Source organism: Schistocerca gregaria, chromosome X (genome assembly GCF_023897955.1).
Source record: "Schistocerca gregaria isolate iqSchGreg1 chromosome X, iqSchGreg1.2, whole genome shotgun sequence".
NCBI classification, from domain to species: Eukaryota; Metazoa; Arthropoda; class Insecta; order Orthoptera; family Acrididae; genus Schistocerca; species Schistocerca gregaria.
This window is the reverse complement of record NC_064931.1, coordinates 618,035,774-618,052,353: the sequence shown is the minus strand read 5'-3', so window position 1 is coordinate 618,052,353 and position 16,580 is coordinate 618,035,774. Positions and strand designations below refer to the sequence as shown.

The 16,580-nt window shown below is 41.4% G+C and overlaps 1 protein-coding gene across 7 annotated transcripts in view; it reads right to left on the bottom strand.

The window, feature by feature from the left end:
• Positions 1–16,580, bottom strand: part of LOC126297429 (F-box/LRR-repeat protein 2) — a 274,474-nt gene that overhangs the window by 68,716 nt on the left and 189,178 nt on the right. Inside the window, exon 2 of one of the 7 annotated variants that reach the window (XM_049988250.1) lies at positions 8,099–8,182. The exons of the other annotated variants lie outside the window; for them this stretch is intronic. Coding sequence (XP_049844207.1) covers positions 8,099–8,182 — 84 coding nt within the window. The remainder of the gene's footprint in view (positions 1–8,098; positions 8,183–16,580) is intronic. 7 annotated transcript variants of the gene reach the window in all.

The following is a 16,580-nucleotide window of genomic DNA, read 5'->3' as shown; positions in this document are numbered from 1 at the left end:
ATGGGCATAAAGTCCCCCCACCCCCCCCCCCACCCCCCCCACCCCCGGATTACGGGAGTTAATCGACTTGACTTAGGAAAAAATCGCGAAAAACCAAACTCTGGTTTGTCTCGCAAATGCTAGTTCCGTTCCGTAACCACTGCGCTACTTCGTCAGAGAAAGAGCAATTGTTCTAATTCAGTTAAGGCTGTATAACCGCCTTGAATTAATAAAGTTGAACAAACAATGCTTAATTTTGAGGTATATTATTATTTCCTTTTCTCTTGGAAAGCACCATCATTTAAAACTGTACAGACTCACAACTTTTATCTTCAGCATGTGATCGACACAAAATTACAAAAAAGTCGTCTATTACAGCTGCACATTACTCTTAGGATAAGTATTTATGTGATAAAAGTATTCTCCTGTTCTTCGTGACATCCACACACTGGTTGCCAATTTTTTTAACATAAAATGGAGAATAAATATGGCAACTAGGTTCTACATAAGATTTCCATAGTCTACCTCCATCCTACACATCATTTATCAATTATAGCTTTTTCCCGTAAAATGATATTTCTCTTAAGTCACTTGTTCTGTCAACAGTAATTATAATTGTCACTCCAATAGGTCCCACGGCATCATCCGTATTCACGCCACCTCAGTAAATATTAAAATACGCAGTTATAAAGCAATCTGCTCATTGGTGTAAGGTGCAAAAGAAATGTGAAACACAGTTGCTAGGGAAGCAGACATTACCAAGCAAAGAAAAAAAGGCTCTCATAGACTCAATGTATGTATTTCATCAATTTTCATCGTCAGTTTCATTATTAAATAATTAACGCAAGCTGCGGAGGTCAATGAGATTATTTCATATCGAGAATGTGGATAAGAATGATTTTTAAGTATATTTATAGTAATCATAATATATCTGTTATTAAAGTGTGCGTTTTAACTGCACAAACAGTCCCAGCAAAAAAAAAAAACCGTAAACATGTTCCTTTATCTCTTAGATTACCAGAAAACAACTAGCATGCCTTACCCTAGGCAAAAAACTTACTTTCCGTAACAAGGAATTACATTATGTATCTAATTCAGTATTATTTGCGTCACTACTTTAAAATGTATTATTTTGTTAGTGAGCAATAATAGCTTAATGAGGCTTCCAGTTTGTACACTGGCATTTGTTACTGTTAAGAAAGTCATCGATATTAAATGAGGAAAAACTGCACAGCCATTAGGGCCAACTTAGCCTAAGTAAGTGCAGCAATAATAGCGGGACATGTCAAGCGTAAGTCTAGAACAAATGAAAATTAAGCTTTGACTGTAATGCAGAGAACAGGAAAAAAAAGACCTGCAGTACACTAACATTCTCCATAGCATACTTTAATCCTACAGATATCCTGCGAAAAAAATAAGTACTTTTAATATCATACAGAGTTGGATGATAGAAGTTTAAAGGACCTTGCCTCAGAAATCAAGGTTTCAAATGTGCTCATTCAATTGCGCCCATTACTGTGCCTACTACAAAAAGTTTGAAACGTATTTGGGTTTTCCTATTACACAGTTGGTATAATAATAATTGTTGAACCAGATATGTTCCACCCGTTTTTTTTGTTTTTTTGTTTTTTTTGTCTGAACAGTTTCGTAACTCTGAGGACTCTCCCATAAGAACTTCAAAATGCGAAAGACAATGACAATTCCACGTCTCACTGGTTTCAAAACCTCTTTCTGAAAAATGGTTGCGAAAAAAGACGCCATACTTCAAATATCAAGCATCTTGACTATTCTGAAATTAAAATACATTACTCTGCGTCGATCAAGTGATTAGAATTCTGAAACCTAAGAACAATCTGCAGAACAGACGAAAAGAATGATTCTGCCACAGAATCGAAACATCTGTCATCAGCCGACATCAACAGCGTTACCTATGATGGCACAAGACCGAAGATATTATATTAGTAAGATTTACAGTGTAGGAATTTGTCAGATAAATAAGTACATATATTTTACCACAGCACTGATTTATTGCAATCTGACTATGAATAACGTATAATGAGAGAGAGAGAGAGAGAGAGAGAGAGAGAGAGAGAGAGAGAGAGAGAGAGAGAGAGAGACGTAATTTTGAAGAGAGAGAGAGAGAGAGAGAGAGAGAGAGAGAGAGAGAGAGAGAGAGAGAGAGACCGTAATTCTGAAGACAGTGTGTACGAATGTATTGTGACGACGCTTAGAACAGCCTCCGCATGTTCTAGCAAAACGCTAGATTTTTTTTTCTTTTAAGCATATTTATGCACTCTCGTGGCACATGAAGAGGATATATATCTCATTTAATGTTCTGACTGCCATTCGCTGAGTGCGGGACTGTCTACTGTTTTACGGAGTATGAAATGTATCGTAAGAATTTCGCTACCCATTCGAAAATACCGGACATGCAAACTTCAAGTTTCAACAAACCACAGTTTTCTCTCGATTCATATGTAATTTACACAGTGTACACTGCGATAAAGAGTGTAAACTTCTGAGTAAGAGAGAGTAATGTACCCGCCATCACGAGAGACAGAGCACAAGTGACTAACGAACAAGGAGACTTAGTAGTACGATATTGCACTTGTATTCGGGAGGTAAAGTACGGTGAAGTACCACATTCTGGCCGCATAAGGGCCAATCGAGCACGACCGACCTCCGTGACATCATCCGCCAATGGCGTAATTGGATGCGATATGGAGAGGAGCATGTGGTCAGCACACTGCTCTCCCGATCGTTATTGTGTTTCTTGACTCTGGAATTGCCACTAATCGTTCCGAGTATATCCTTACAAGGCTGGAGAAAGGAAAACTCCCTGGCAATACCGGGAATCGAACCCGGTTCTCTCAAATGGCAGTCACACGCACTGAAGACTCACCTACACAGGGAGATTAAATCCCTGTTTGGTTAGCTTGAGATTTTATTTTGATTCTCCTAAATTGTTCAAGGCGAATGCAGGGGCAGTTTTCCTGAAAGGTCACGGCCGATTTGCTTCCACATACCTAATTTGTGATCCATCTCTACTCACCTCGTCGTCGGTGGGACGTTAAATCCTAATCACATTTCCACAAGTGGCTGACAAAGACAGGCAGAAAAATGGCCGAGTCTGTTTCAAAGAAACCTTAGTCATTCGCCTTCACTAATGTAGGAAGTGGCTCTGAGCACTATGGGGACTCAACTGCCGTGGTCATTAGTCCCCTAGAACTTAGAACTACTTAAACCTAACTAACCTAAGGACATCACACACATCCATGCCCGAGGCAGGATTCGAACCTTCGCACGGTTCCGGACTGCGCGCCTAGAACCGCGAGACCACCGCGGCCGGCTGTAAGGAAGTCACGGAAGGCTCGTGCAAGGTGTTGTCAGAGAGTTGTAATCATCACTTCGAAATAAATAAAATTATCTAATGAACGTTTCGTTTGTTTGCACGTACCGGGTGGTTGTAATTAAAGTGCAGCTACTGAAAGTGATCGAGTGTGGCCTGTAATTATCGTATGGCAACGAAACTTGGTAGATATTCTATTGTGTTAATGTGGATCCCATTTACACTGGAAAAATAATAGTTCCAATTTTTGGCCACCAGGTGCAAATCTGGTGCTGTGAATGCAAGAAAGACATTAACAAATGTATCCATATATACTGGATTAGGAACGGGACATGGTCAGAGGAAGTCAAAAAAGTGAGAAAGGGATAATGGTCATTTTATTATTAACCGCCGCTTACACAATTTGTTCAACAGTGGCATCGGAGATGTTGAAGAGATGCCGCACAGCGTCAGATTTGCACCTGGTGGTCAAAATTGGAACCAATTTGTAGACAGTGCATAATGCAATTAGTAGCGAAAACTGACAGGGGTGAAGATGTACGAGGAAAAGGCGGGAGGGAAGGACATATGGTAAGTCACTTGCGTGGGAAAAACGTTTCGAACCGACCCTGGATACTTGCTTCAGTCCTGGTACACACTTAATTCTCCGTGCCACAGTGCCATGACACGCCGCTATATAAACCAACTGAAAATGGCGCAGCCCTTTAATAAAGTGGGATATGGTGCCGTAATTCGTTTTCTGTATTTGAAGGTGAACAACGCTCAAACACATCATGGTGAATTGGTTGAACTGTACGGCAACAATGTACCTTCACATGACAATGGGGTTCGGTAGGCAGACGCTTCCAGTATGGTGAAACGAGTTTGCATGGAGAAGAATGAAGCGGCAGATTCTCTCTCTGTGAAGAACAGGGAATCGCCCTCGTGCTTAGACGACCGGCGAACAACAATGGAGGCGACATCACAGACCGGGTTTCTACATCTTGCACTTTATTTTTGATGTGACAAACGAAGTCGCCGCTGGCTTACTACTCTTCCCATCCATTCAAAACCACACAGCAGCAGAAATGTTGCAGCTGTGTCAGGTCAATCCAGATGACTTCTTCAGATTCCTAACCACCATGGATAAGTGAGGAGCCAATCAAGCAGTGGAAACATGTCGCTTTACCAATGCCGAAAAAGGCGAAAACTCTACCGTCAGCAGGTAAGGTGATGCAAAGTGTTTTTTGGGACTGCCATGATGTGGTGCTAACAGATTAAGCTCAAAAAAGGCAAAAATTCCTAGGAGCATAATACCGAAAACTCCTGTTGAGATAATGGGAGACTGTCAAGGTGAAGTACCGCGGGAAGCTGTCCAAGGGGATATTTTTGCTCTGCGACAACGCCCTAGTTCATTCTGCACGGAACAAGTCACACAGTGACTTCATCTGAATATGCTGCAATTCACAATTAAGCGCCTGGCAGGGGATTCATAGAAGTACGTTACTGCTCTACCGTTCCACTCTCGAACAGCGCACGGAAAAAAACGAACACTTAAAACTTTTCGTGAACTCTGATTTCTCTTATTTTATTATGATGATCATTTCTTCCTATGTAGGTGAACGCCAATAAAATATTTTCACACTCAGAATAAAAATTTGGGGATTGAAATTTCAGGGAGAAGGTTCCGCCGCTGCGAAAAACGCCTTAGTTTTAATGACTGTCTCTCCAATTCGTATATCATATCCGCGACACACTCTCCATTATTTCGAGATAATACAAAACGAGCTGCCCTTCTTTGAACTTCTTCCTCTTTCCCTGGATGAAGATATCCTTGCCGTTTCCAGAATAATGACGAGGTGATTATCCAGGTTGTATGTTTCCTGAAAAGCCAAACTGCGGACTTCCACAACTAAGGGCTGCGCCAAGTCATCCGCCACTGGCGAAAGTTTGTGTCACTCAAAGGGGAGTATGTGGAAAAAGACTAACACTTTTACAAAGTTTCGTAGTCACCGATTCAATTGTCTTCTTCTTGGAAGTGATACAAGAAACTTAATGACTATCCTTTGAAGGTAACAGCTGGACGATAGCATTTTGCACATGGCTTTTATAGGGAATCAAATAATCATCAAGCCATTAGGCGCAGTAAACAGGTATTCTTGACAACGGCGTAAATTCAGGTCACTTACATGCCTTTAAAGTTCTGTTTCTTGGCATTTTCGGGGCATACGCTGCACCAACCTCTCTAGTTAAATCTAATCGAGAAAAAGCTACTTGTCCCAGACTGTACATACCATTCTTTAGAGCTTCATACTTTCACGACATGAATTCTTTCTGTGTTATATTGAGTAAGAATTGTATATATAATTCTTCGTAATTGCCTTCACCACGTGCGTGGGCAATGGTTTGAGATCATGGTCCAAAAAATTTAACGTTTTTGAATATTCAAACAGACTCATTACAGAATAGAGAAACACATCACCTCTGGCCCCTATCAAGTCACTAAATTTAGGCGACAGCATTGCTCCATAGCATGTAGAAAGACAGCTTTATTATCGAAATGTGGGTAAAATTATTAACAATCGTCGACCGCGGTCATCTACGTGTACATACAACCCACGGTGCGTAACAGGTATTACCTGAAACTTTTACATTCCTGTATGATGCGCGGGAGACACGTGTACACGCGTCGTTAATATCTCGCCCGTCACCGGTGTAATCACTGTTAGCGTGAAACATACTGTGTATAGAGGAGGATAAATGGACAGTACATTTTTAGAATTCCTTACCGAGTCAGGGCCATGGATTTGTATAAGCAGCCCTTCGTGATGCACGGAAAGAACAACTGTTGCTTTGCCTCCATGCAAGCCGAATTTCTGCTATTTTGCCGTCAAGATCATTTTCTCAGATGATGTGGGAGGAAGTCCTATTTCTTGGGTCGTTTCGGGACGTTTAAGATCAGATTTTTAGAAGTTAGGATTTGCATCCTGCGTCTTTTCTCTGAATTTGTAAAGAGCTTCTTAGGAGGTTTTGTGATGGTTGAACAAGTGTGTTGCGATTCAAATAGTACACTCTCTCTCTCTCTCTCTCTCTCTCTCTCTCTCTCTCTCCCCCTCAATTAGTTAACAGACCCACACTGCTAAACCATTCGGACGAGTGTTTTATAAGGGATCTCTTTCGTAGATGATTTCGATTATCATTCCTTCACGGAATTTACATTTCGCATTTGAGAATTCTCCTACACAAATGCAATATGTAATTGGTGTTCCCCACTATCACTCTGGTAGGTCACAGTAGAGTATTTAACGGATTTTATTGACACTAGAGATTGTTCACCAACACAATATGCAAACGATATCAACGATTTTTGTCAAATAGTTGATGAAAATGCGCAAAATTTTAAAAAAAATTTAAAAAGTTTCACGCAAAAGTATTGTGATTCAAAGAACGTCCATAAACCAACGAACAAAGCTACTGGAGAGGTGCCGACGACACAGTAGTCGCTTCTGTGATACGAATTATGTTCAAATATTAAACAAATAATAAAAAAAAGGACTGGCTATCTAGTGCATGTGGAATCGTAGCCTTCTGTGAAGTTGTGCATAGTCGGCATCAGTGTAAGTATTTGTGTCAAATGCAGATTATAAAATATCGGTTGCCAAAACTAGAAGTAAATATGCGAAATAAAAAGTGTAGATTTACATTAAGTGGATGAAATTTTTTTATGCATACTTGCAATAAGTGTTATACAAATCATAATGTAAATACAATGAAGGCTTTCGCAACGTATGTTAGCTCCCGTTAAATCTGTCAGGCTGAGGTGTCAGTGTTTCATCTCCCCGCGGACGGGTCGAAACCTTACTACGTATGAACTACGGCGGCTTTCAACACGTTTGCTATGTGATCGTTTCCTCAGCAGCTATGCAACTACTTATCTGTTTATACACCAGGCGCCTTTTATAGTGCTACAGTGATATCTATTGATCCAGACGCTTTTTACTTTTTATTTCAAATGCATTTTCAGCGTGTGTTCTGAAATAGCATAGGCAACTTTTTGTATCGATATTATACATTTTAAAAAGGTCTTGTGTTAATTATTTACCAGACTGCCAGCGAAGAGTTTAAATCCATAGTGCACACATAAACTCCGAACAAAAAACGAACCATTTCGATGGAAATGTCCCGAAAAGTTTCGCACATAAGGTGCAAGTGCGACTTTCGACCTAGAAACAGACACAGACTGAGAATACAGGAAGAGCCAGAAAATGCAAAACTAACCGTAACTATCTTTTCGTTTATGGAAAAGATTTGGACGTCTTCTGTACGAAATCTACGACCATAATTAAAAACGACACTGTATGTTGTTTCCCATCACAACGCTTTCCAAATTTAAAGGGTTCGGGATAACAAATGTCGTCATTGCAGCACAAACAAAGTGTCTTGTTTATGAACGAATACCTATCCTATATTGAACTGGTTTCTCCTTACAGTTTTTAACGCTATTTCACTTGCCTGCATGTTACGCTTGGAGTGCCACTGTACTGAAAGCTATGAATGTGTAGATGTGTAGGTGGATTACAGTGAGCCCTTACGCTAGAGAGACTGTACAACTAAAACAGCCTGCTAGTAATTTTAATCTACGGAATTTAAGCTTGAAAACTAATAGGCTGCCCTGTCTCGTGGAATACCATTGTACGGCAGGTTGACAGAAACGACCTGTGCAAACTGTCAAGCTTTAAGCAAAATCCAAGCAATGTGAGTTTCAAGCGAGGTTAGTTTGCTGAGATGTACCTGTATGTAGTTCTGCTTCATTGTACACACACAGAAATTTGGTGGGTGTTTCTTGAGGGGCAGCCACCACCGCCGTGCCACACCCTGCGTAACAAAAAGCAACAGCCTCCCCACTATAAGGATATTACGTCACACAGCAAACATGTACCTCCAAGTCAACATTAATTATTATTACTTTCTTTCAGAAATTCAACAGCAAAGTAACACTTCTGTAGACAATATTTCAATCGACATCTGAAAACTGGAGACAAAGCTCCAATCTGATGAAATGAAATTAATATTGAAACTAGAATAACAATGCGCCGCCATTTTAAGTAATAACAATAGCGGTATTTTTACCTAGGGAAATTTTAAAAACGATATTTTACCTATGCTGAATATCAAGCAGCAAAGTGCAGGAGCGAAAAGGCGAGTTAAAACAATTACAACGGGCGGTAATTCAGTTTTGCCATTTCAGCTTCAGTAATAAAGTTATAATGCCGACTGTAAAAAAGTGACAGCGAAAAACCAATTATTCCAGATATACTGGCAGTATGTACCACGCTCTCTTCGTCCACCAGAGCCAAAGCATTGTCGAAAAACTCGCCTAGGTTCGTGTCATGGTCCTTAACTTACGAAAGGCATTCGATACGGTTCCGCACTGTTTTTTAGTGAATATAACCGTCATTTGTAAGGCAATTTCCGATAGATGTCAGGTAATTTCAGGTGTACCCCTAGGGATTCTTATAGAGCCGTTACCGTTTAAAATATACATTTATGATTTAATGGATGACGTTGGAGGACATTCGCGGATAATGATGTTGCCCATAGGAAAATTGCTACACCGGAAGACGATAGCAGGAAGGAGAATGACCATATAAAACTAACTGCAGGAAAAGTAGATTCCAAGTTGAGATTCACGCGAAGAATCTTAACAAAATGTAATTCATCTATGAAAGAGGGGGCAAACGAAAAACTTGTTCGACCGATTCTCGAGTACTGTCCAACAGTTTGAAACCATTATCGGATTGGACTAATAGAAGAGATAGAGAAGATCCAACGAAGAGCGGAGCGTTTCGACAAGGAGTCGTTTATTTTCAGTGGAAGACACTACAAGAGAGGCGTTGTGCATTACGGACAGGTTTACTGATGAAATTCCGGGAGTCTAAGTCCGAAGAAGAGTCTAGCAACATACTGCTTCCTCCCACACACATTTCGCGGAATGACAAAAACAAAGATATTAGAGCTCGTATGAATCCTAACCTACAATCATTCTTCTCATGCGCCAATCGTGACTGGAACAAGGAAGGAGGGAAAAGATGTTGGTTCCAGAAGCACCCTCTGCCACACACCGTAAAGTGTAGCGCGACAAAGAGAGGTAGCGAGACCTCGGTCTGTAATTTCAATTGTATTGTCTTGCTATTACGACTAAAACATGAGTAGACACATACAAAATAGACAGCAGACAGTTAAGCAGGAGTGAATTACACGATCACATTCTATAGCCGATCTGCAGGAACAACATGATGTGTACTTACTGCCCGGGTGTCGGATGCTTACTACTACAGTGAGAAACAGTGCCTCTATAGGAGTGCCCTGGCTTGGGATTCTGCATTAAGGCCAATTCACACTGGCAGTCACTGTACCCACACGGTCCGTCACCTCACGGAGCGTCAAGTCAGTTCACGTCACGGTAGCTCAACTCGCATGGCTGCCCTCAACCGTTTATTTCGCGGGCAATACGATCTTCGCAAGACTATTTTCAACTGGTTTTACGAGTGAAGTGCACGAACACAACGTGGTAGCTTACATACGTGGCTGCTGGAGTGCACACTTGTAATAAAATGTCCATTTATTGGACTCAAATGGTTTGTAGCTTTCTTGGATTACTTGTATATTACAGAAGGTAGCCAGAAGTGCAAATCACGAAAAAAAGTGTGGCTGCGAAAAATGTCATTTTTTAGTACAAAAGTGGAATTTCACACACTATACAAGGAGCTCCAGGAAGAGGAATCTTGATTTCATATTTTACAAAGTCGAAGCATCAGATTTTTTCATCTGTTGCGTCGAATGGCACCCAGAATTATTAAAAGGAACACAGTGTTATGAGCTGCCAATACGTCCCGTGAAAAATTGGTCTGTTAAGGTTAAGTTTATTTGCTAGTTCAGTACAAATTTTTGTGCAATGGTCACACTTCCAGTAATAACTTTCCCTTCAAGATTTGTGTGTTTTCTTTACATCTTGTATTTGGCTTTTAATAGTTCAAGTGCCTTGTTTTTACTGAGGTTAGCTAGTGAGACCACACAAATATTGACCATGATGCTTGCAAAACTGTTTCACACAAAATCCAGAGAGCTACTTAACAATAAATGAGCCTGCCACAAACACACATTTAAGCAAACAACTTGCAAACTCTGAAGGTTTCCGTCCCGTTCTTTATGAATACTACAGAAGTCTCACAATATTAAAATACATTCCACCCACTAATCAATCTGATTCTACCCACAATTCTTTTTTCACTTCAGATTGCAGCCATATTACAGTCCATTTCATTGTAAAATATTAAATATGGTACCGGGATGTACAAAAATCCATTTTGTAAATGTAGCAGACGGCAGTTAGTGTAGCATGCTCATCTCGTACAATTTCAGACTGCTACCTCACTACCTCAGTTAATCTTTCGCCATTTATTATAAATATTAACAAAACAAATAACGAAACGAAACAATTTATAACAAATAAGGATCAATAAACAACTGATATCAACCACGAAAACCACGATGAAACGAAACTGCTGATGGCCGTTGCGTTGGGACATTCTGTGGGGACCATTACATGAAGTATTCGATACCACGCTTTTACGTATTATGCAACACAGATGTCACAGTATAGCAAACGTTAAAATACAACTTTTTGTGCCCTATACTGTATCAGGTAGCATTGGAAATGAAGTACATAAAATGTAAGAAATGGCTTGGTTCAAATGGCTCTGAGGACTATGGGACTTAACATCTGAGGTCATCAGTCCCCTAAAACTTAGACCTACTTAAACCTAACTAACCTAAGTACATCACACACATCCATGCCCGAGGCAGGATTCGAACCTGCGACCGTAGCGGTCACGCGGTTCCAGACTGTAGCGCCTAGAACCGCTCGGCCACCCCGGCCGGCTAAAATGTGACACACCTATTTAGTAAACCGTAGCTCATTTAAATACAATTAACATGAATCTTTGATTAATGGAAAAGTATCTTATTGTAATCATCAATTTTGAAAATTTACATACAAACTAATTATTTTATTTGTGTAACTATCAGACAATAATCACGTAGAAATGATAGTGTTAAAAATAAGTTCAGTCATCAAATGGGAAATCGTCGAAATTAGATTATTTCATAAAACGTCAAAGTTAATCTTTTGGGTAGTTTTCTAGCTAACTGATGCACTGAAAGCGACGTTCACTCTCAAGATATTATGTTTCTATAAAAACTCAAATCAGGTTGATTGTAATTAATACTGTAATTAAGAGTTCTATGACTTTCTGTCATACATATTATTTTGATCATTTGGTCAAAACGAGATTATTATGAAAAATTTGGACCTCAAAATCAATTTCAGCATTATGTAAAGTACTCCAAAATATGTTAGCATCCAAATTCTTTTTGTAATTAACGTCATATTAATTATTTCGCATCAAGTATTTCTGAAGCAGAATTTCTATACTAAACTTTAAAAGCAATTTTAGAAATCATATTTGTTATAATCAGTCATTTATTATTTCAAAAATTGTAGCTGTAATTTCTTATCAAACAACCTATTTCAATTGTATCTCAATTAATGTCTTTGTTGAAAATACCTTCAAAGAACTCGTAGTGTTAAGAAACTACATAAGCAGTGAGCCTAAGAGTTCGGTAGTGGCAGTAGAGTGGCATTTGTTTTCAGTTACTCCAAGAACATGATGTAAAGTCAGCTGTGCACGGTACAAATGTTCTGGAACAATATAAACATTAACACGAAATGCAAACTAAGTGTTGGTAAACCATTTAACATCATCGGCTTTTCACATTGACTCCTGGCATTTCTGCACTGAAACAGTTAATATTATGCACCCCCAGTTAAGATTGAACTGGTGGAGAAAAGTCGTCGAAACAAACAAGCGAAGTACACACTCCAAGCATTTCATTTAACTTAACACACATTCGTAATCTACGAGTATGTTAATCGAACAATTTTAGCTAGAACCTGGTAAAAAGAGTGTGTTAGACAGTGTATCGGGAGAAAATGAGCTTGGGGGGCTGGGGAGGGGGTGTCTGTGATCAACATCCGACAGACTACAATCGTCAAACTTTCTTCCCGAGATACCTGGCGGTGCCGTGAAGGGACGGGATGGCCAATGTGGATGCCGCCATTTGAAATGCAGAATGACGTGACGTGACGTGACCTGACATGACGGCCAGTGTGAATTGGCCTTTGGTCTCCTCACCCACAGCTTTTGGCTTGTCTGCTAGTACTCTCCGTAGTCACGGTAGTTTTCCTCGTGAATCCGTCTTTTCTAGTCTTCTTCGGGGTGTGCCGCATTGGATACCACGACGCAGACAAACCGTCTGTCCTCTTAATCCGGAAGGGGTATCCATTGATACGCCTGGGACTTGTTGAAGGAGAAGCGCGGAAGCGGAAGTTGCTACACGGCTAACGCTTGTGGGTTACTGTCTCTGCTTTAATACTATGTCGAAATAACCGTCTCGACGAGACTGGTTTCCTCTGCGAACTGCGCCTCGTTAAGTAGGTTGCGTCGTACGCAACAAGCAGCACTATGTTGTTTTCACAGATAGGCACAGAAGAGGAGAAGAACGTACCTGTCAGAGTAGTTACACAGAGTGTACTGTAACCATTTCGAACTTACCAATCCACTGACATATTTAGACATACTGAAAGTTACAAATGAATGATAGTCTTGTGCACAGTGTCATTAGACGCGACACAAATTCGGATTGGGGGAGGATGGGAAAGGACATCGGTTGTGTCCTTTTCATGGGCGTCATCCCGAAATTTGCCTTCAGTGGTTTAAGGAAACGACGGATACAATGACGGGGCCAAGTTATATAATTATTAGGCCAGATATACAGGGATACTTAACTGAAGCGTGATATATTGTTTAGAGAATTAATTCAGCTAAAATATTTACAACTATTTTGTGTGTGTCTCCAAGGCGAGAACGAGAGAAGAAGTAGATCATATTATCAGCTAGGTACGGTTGTACTTTTGTTTTGATCTAACTTCCGTGATTTTCTAGTTATTAATTTTCTCAGAGCTGATAGTGACCAGGTGATAGTTTTGTTCCTGTGGTGGGGGACGTTCTTAGCGCTAAGACATTTCTGGTGTTGGCTGTTATTACTCCCCAACCAACGACAGTTTTCCTCAGACGCAGTAATTAATGAAGGATTTGAAGTGATTAAACGTCTGATATCATGAAGCTCTTATTCACCGCACTAGAACGAAATCTGTGTAGCCCATCTGCCTGCGTCTACATTACTCCTTTGTGCTAGTGTGAGAACGTTTATTATAGGTTTGCGTAGCGTGTGTTTTAAGAGGGACGTCGGTGCCAGCCAGGTATTCACCTAGTGGGATGTGGGAAACCGCCTACAAACCACATTCAGGCTGGCCGGATCATCAGCCTCGGTGTTAATCCACGAAACGGATTCGAACCGGATCAGACTCGCCTCCCGCGGCCTCGGAAGCGGAGCGTTAAGGCGTTCGGCTAACCGGCACTTAGGCACACGCTGGCGAAAGCCTTGTGCCGCGGGGTCACGCACGTACTGAGAGTCTTAGTAAATAGACTGTAATATAGAGCGTTAAGTTCGTCGTTTACAAGGCGTAAATTACCTACGTGATTTACGCGATCGTCAGATGAACCGCTAGCCTGTACCACCTACCAGGCTAGGTACCACGCCGTTATTTTCCACTGCCGCGTCTCATTCCCCTGACATTTCTCTCGAGCGGGCGTAAACTATAACGTACCTTTCTACAATTTTTTTTTTTAAATACGTTAAAGTGAGTGTTTTTGTTAATCAGTAAAACTTAATGTCCAATATTCCCTCTTCCCTCAGATATCAGTGCAAAACAATACGTCCAAATGTGTGTGAAATCTTATAGGACTTAACTGCTAAGGTCAAGAGTCCCTAAGCTTACATACTTCTTAACCTTAATCATACTAAGGACAAACACGCACACCCATGCCCGAGAGAGGAATCGAACCTCCGCCGGGACCAGTCGCACAGTTCACGACTGCAGCACCTTAGACCGCTCGGCTAGCAGGCCGCGGTGGTCTCGCGGTTCTAGGCGCGCAGTCCGGAACCGTGCGACTGCTACGGTCGCAGGTTCGAATCCTGCATCGGGCATGGATGTGTGTGATGTCCTTAGGTTAGTTAGGTTTAAGTAGTTCTAAGTTCTAGGGGACTAATGACCACAGCAGTTGAGTCCCATAGTACTCAGAGCCATTTGAACCAACCGCTCGGCTAATCCCGCGCGGCAGTGCAAAACATTTCAATTGCTTAAGTATATCAAATTTTTTGGTATACAACATATTTAAATAACACAGTCAAATCCGAGCTCTTCTCTGTGTCAAGGTCCTTGCTGTTGCTCCAAATCCCCATGATGGATCTACGTGCCAACTGACTGCTTCACTCATCCCTGAAAGGTGCGTTTACATAGGCCATGGTTTACTGCCTACACGGCGGTATGACTGGCCAATATTGCTGATGGAACAGGCTGCTACAGGCAGTTGCCGACATATTGCTGAGGTGCTGCCGATGTTTCCCAACAAGGATGGAGAATATTTCGTATGGCCGAGACGCATCTGTCTCTGTCCATGTCTGTATATGCTTCCCCCCCCCCCCCCCCCCCCTCTTCTTTCTCTCTCTCTCTCTCTCTCTCTCTCTCTCTCTCTCACACACACACACACACACACACACACACACACACACACACACACACACACACACACACACACACAGGCAGGCAGGCAGGCAGGCAGGCAGGCAGGCAGGCGCGCGCGCTTAGATAGCGCTACAGCGCCGAGTTGCATGAAACTATAGCATGTCGCTTCAGTTCAAAAGCTGCCTTCCATAGGCAGTCGATTTGTCTGTTGGCTATAGAAGTATAGAAGTAGGCAATCAAGACAACCACGTTATCCATGAATATGATATGTGCATCCATAGCCACAGCAGAGCAGAGCAAAAAATCATATTTATACCACTATATAAAGTCTCCGTTTAACATTGTTACCAAAAACCCCGGAAAGAACTTGGCTGATTTACTTCAAATTTGTATTCGATACTTTAATGAACATCCGAGCGGATATAAATGGCTCTGAGCAGTATGGGACTTAACATCTATGGTCATCAGACCCCCATAACGTAGAACTACCTAAACCTAACTAACCTAAGGACATCACACAACACCCAGTCATCACGAGGCAGAAAAAATCCCTGATCCCGCCGGGAATCGAACCCGGGAACCGGGGCGCGGGAAGCTAGAACGCTACCGCACGACCAAGAGCTGCGGACCGAGCGGATATAGGCTGAACATTTTTTTTTAGATGACAACGTAAGGTTTTCTGTTACAACCGATTACACGGAAGAGGATGGGATGTAAATTGTTTCTCTCATATACAAGGTGAAGAAAAACTCACGCAATCGGACTTCTCAGTGCGGTTCCTCACATACGGGCAATCCAAAAATTTCTCTCACGAAATTTCGTCCTATTGATATTTCGGGCAGTAAATGGACATTAAAGATCGGCAATCTGGCAACACTGTAATCACGTGTACGGTAACTATCTCTGTCAACAAATAAAGCAGTGGTGTGCAGTTTACAGCGTTTTGGGTCCGCATGCAGGAGGCCGAGGGTTCGATTCTGGGTCGAGGCTTATTTGTTTTTGTTTACTAAATATAAGTAGTCTGTGTGGTACCGTATCTGGCGTCTTAATCGTCATAGAGCGATTACAGTGGGTCTTCTACAAAACATTTGCAATTACGTGCTATGAACACAGAAATGGAAATACAATCGTTTTCATTGGTAAACTATTACAGAAACCTTTTGGACGTCGCGGACGCAAATTGTTTCGCGCCATTGCATCTACTACGTTACAAACCTGTTTTCTGTGTACCATTCCGTAACGGTCCCACCAAAATTATTTGCAAAGCACGTTGCTAGCCCTACTAGTGACGTAAGGACCTAGCGGGATTTTTGTAGAGGACCCATTGTACTAGCTGTATGACGATTAAGATGCCAGGTACCGTACCACGCAGATTGCTTGTAGCAAATGAAAACAAATAGCCCTCGATTTCCTGTATGCTAACCCAAATTGCTATCCACTCCACTAACTCCACAGCACTACTACTGTTTCCTGAAAGAGGTAGTTACCATACGCGTGATTACAATATTGCCAGATTGCCAATCATTAACGTCCATTTACTACTCTAAATACGCACAGGACGAAATT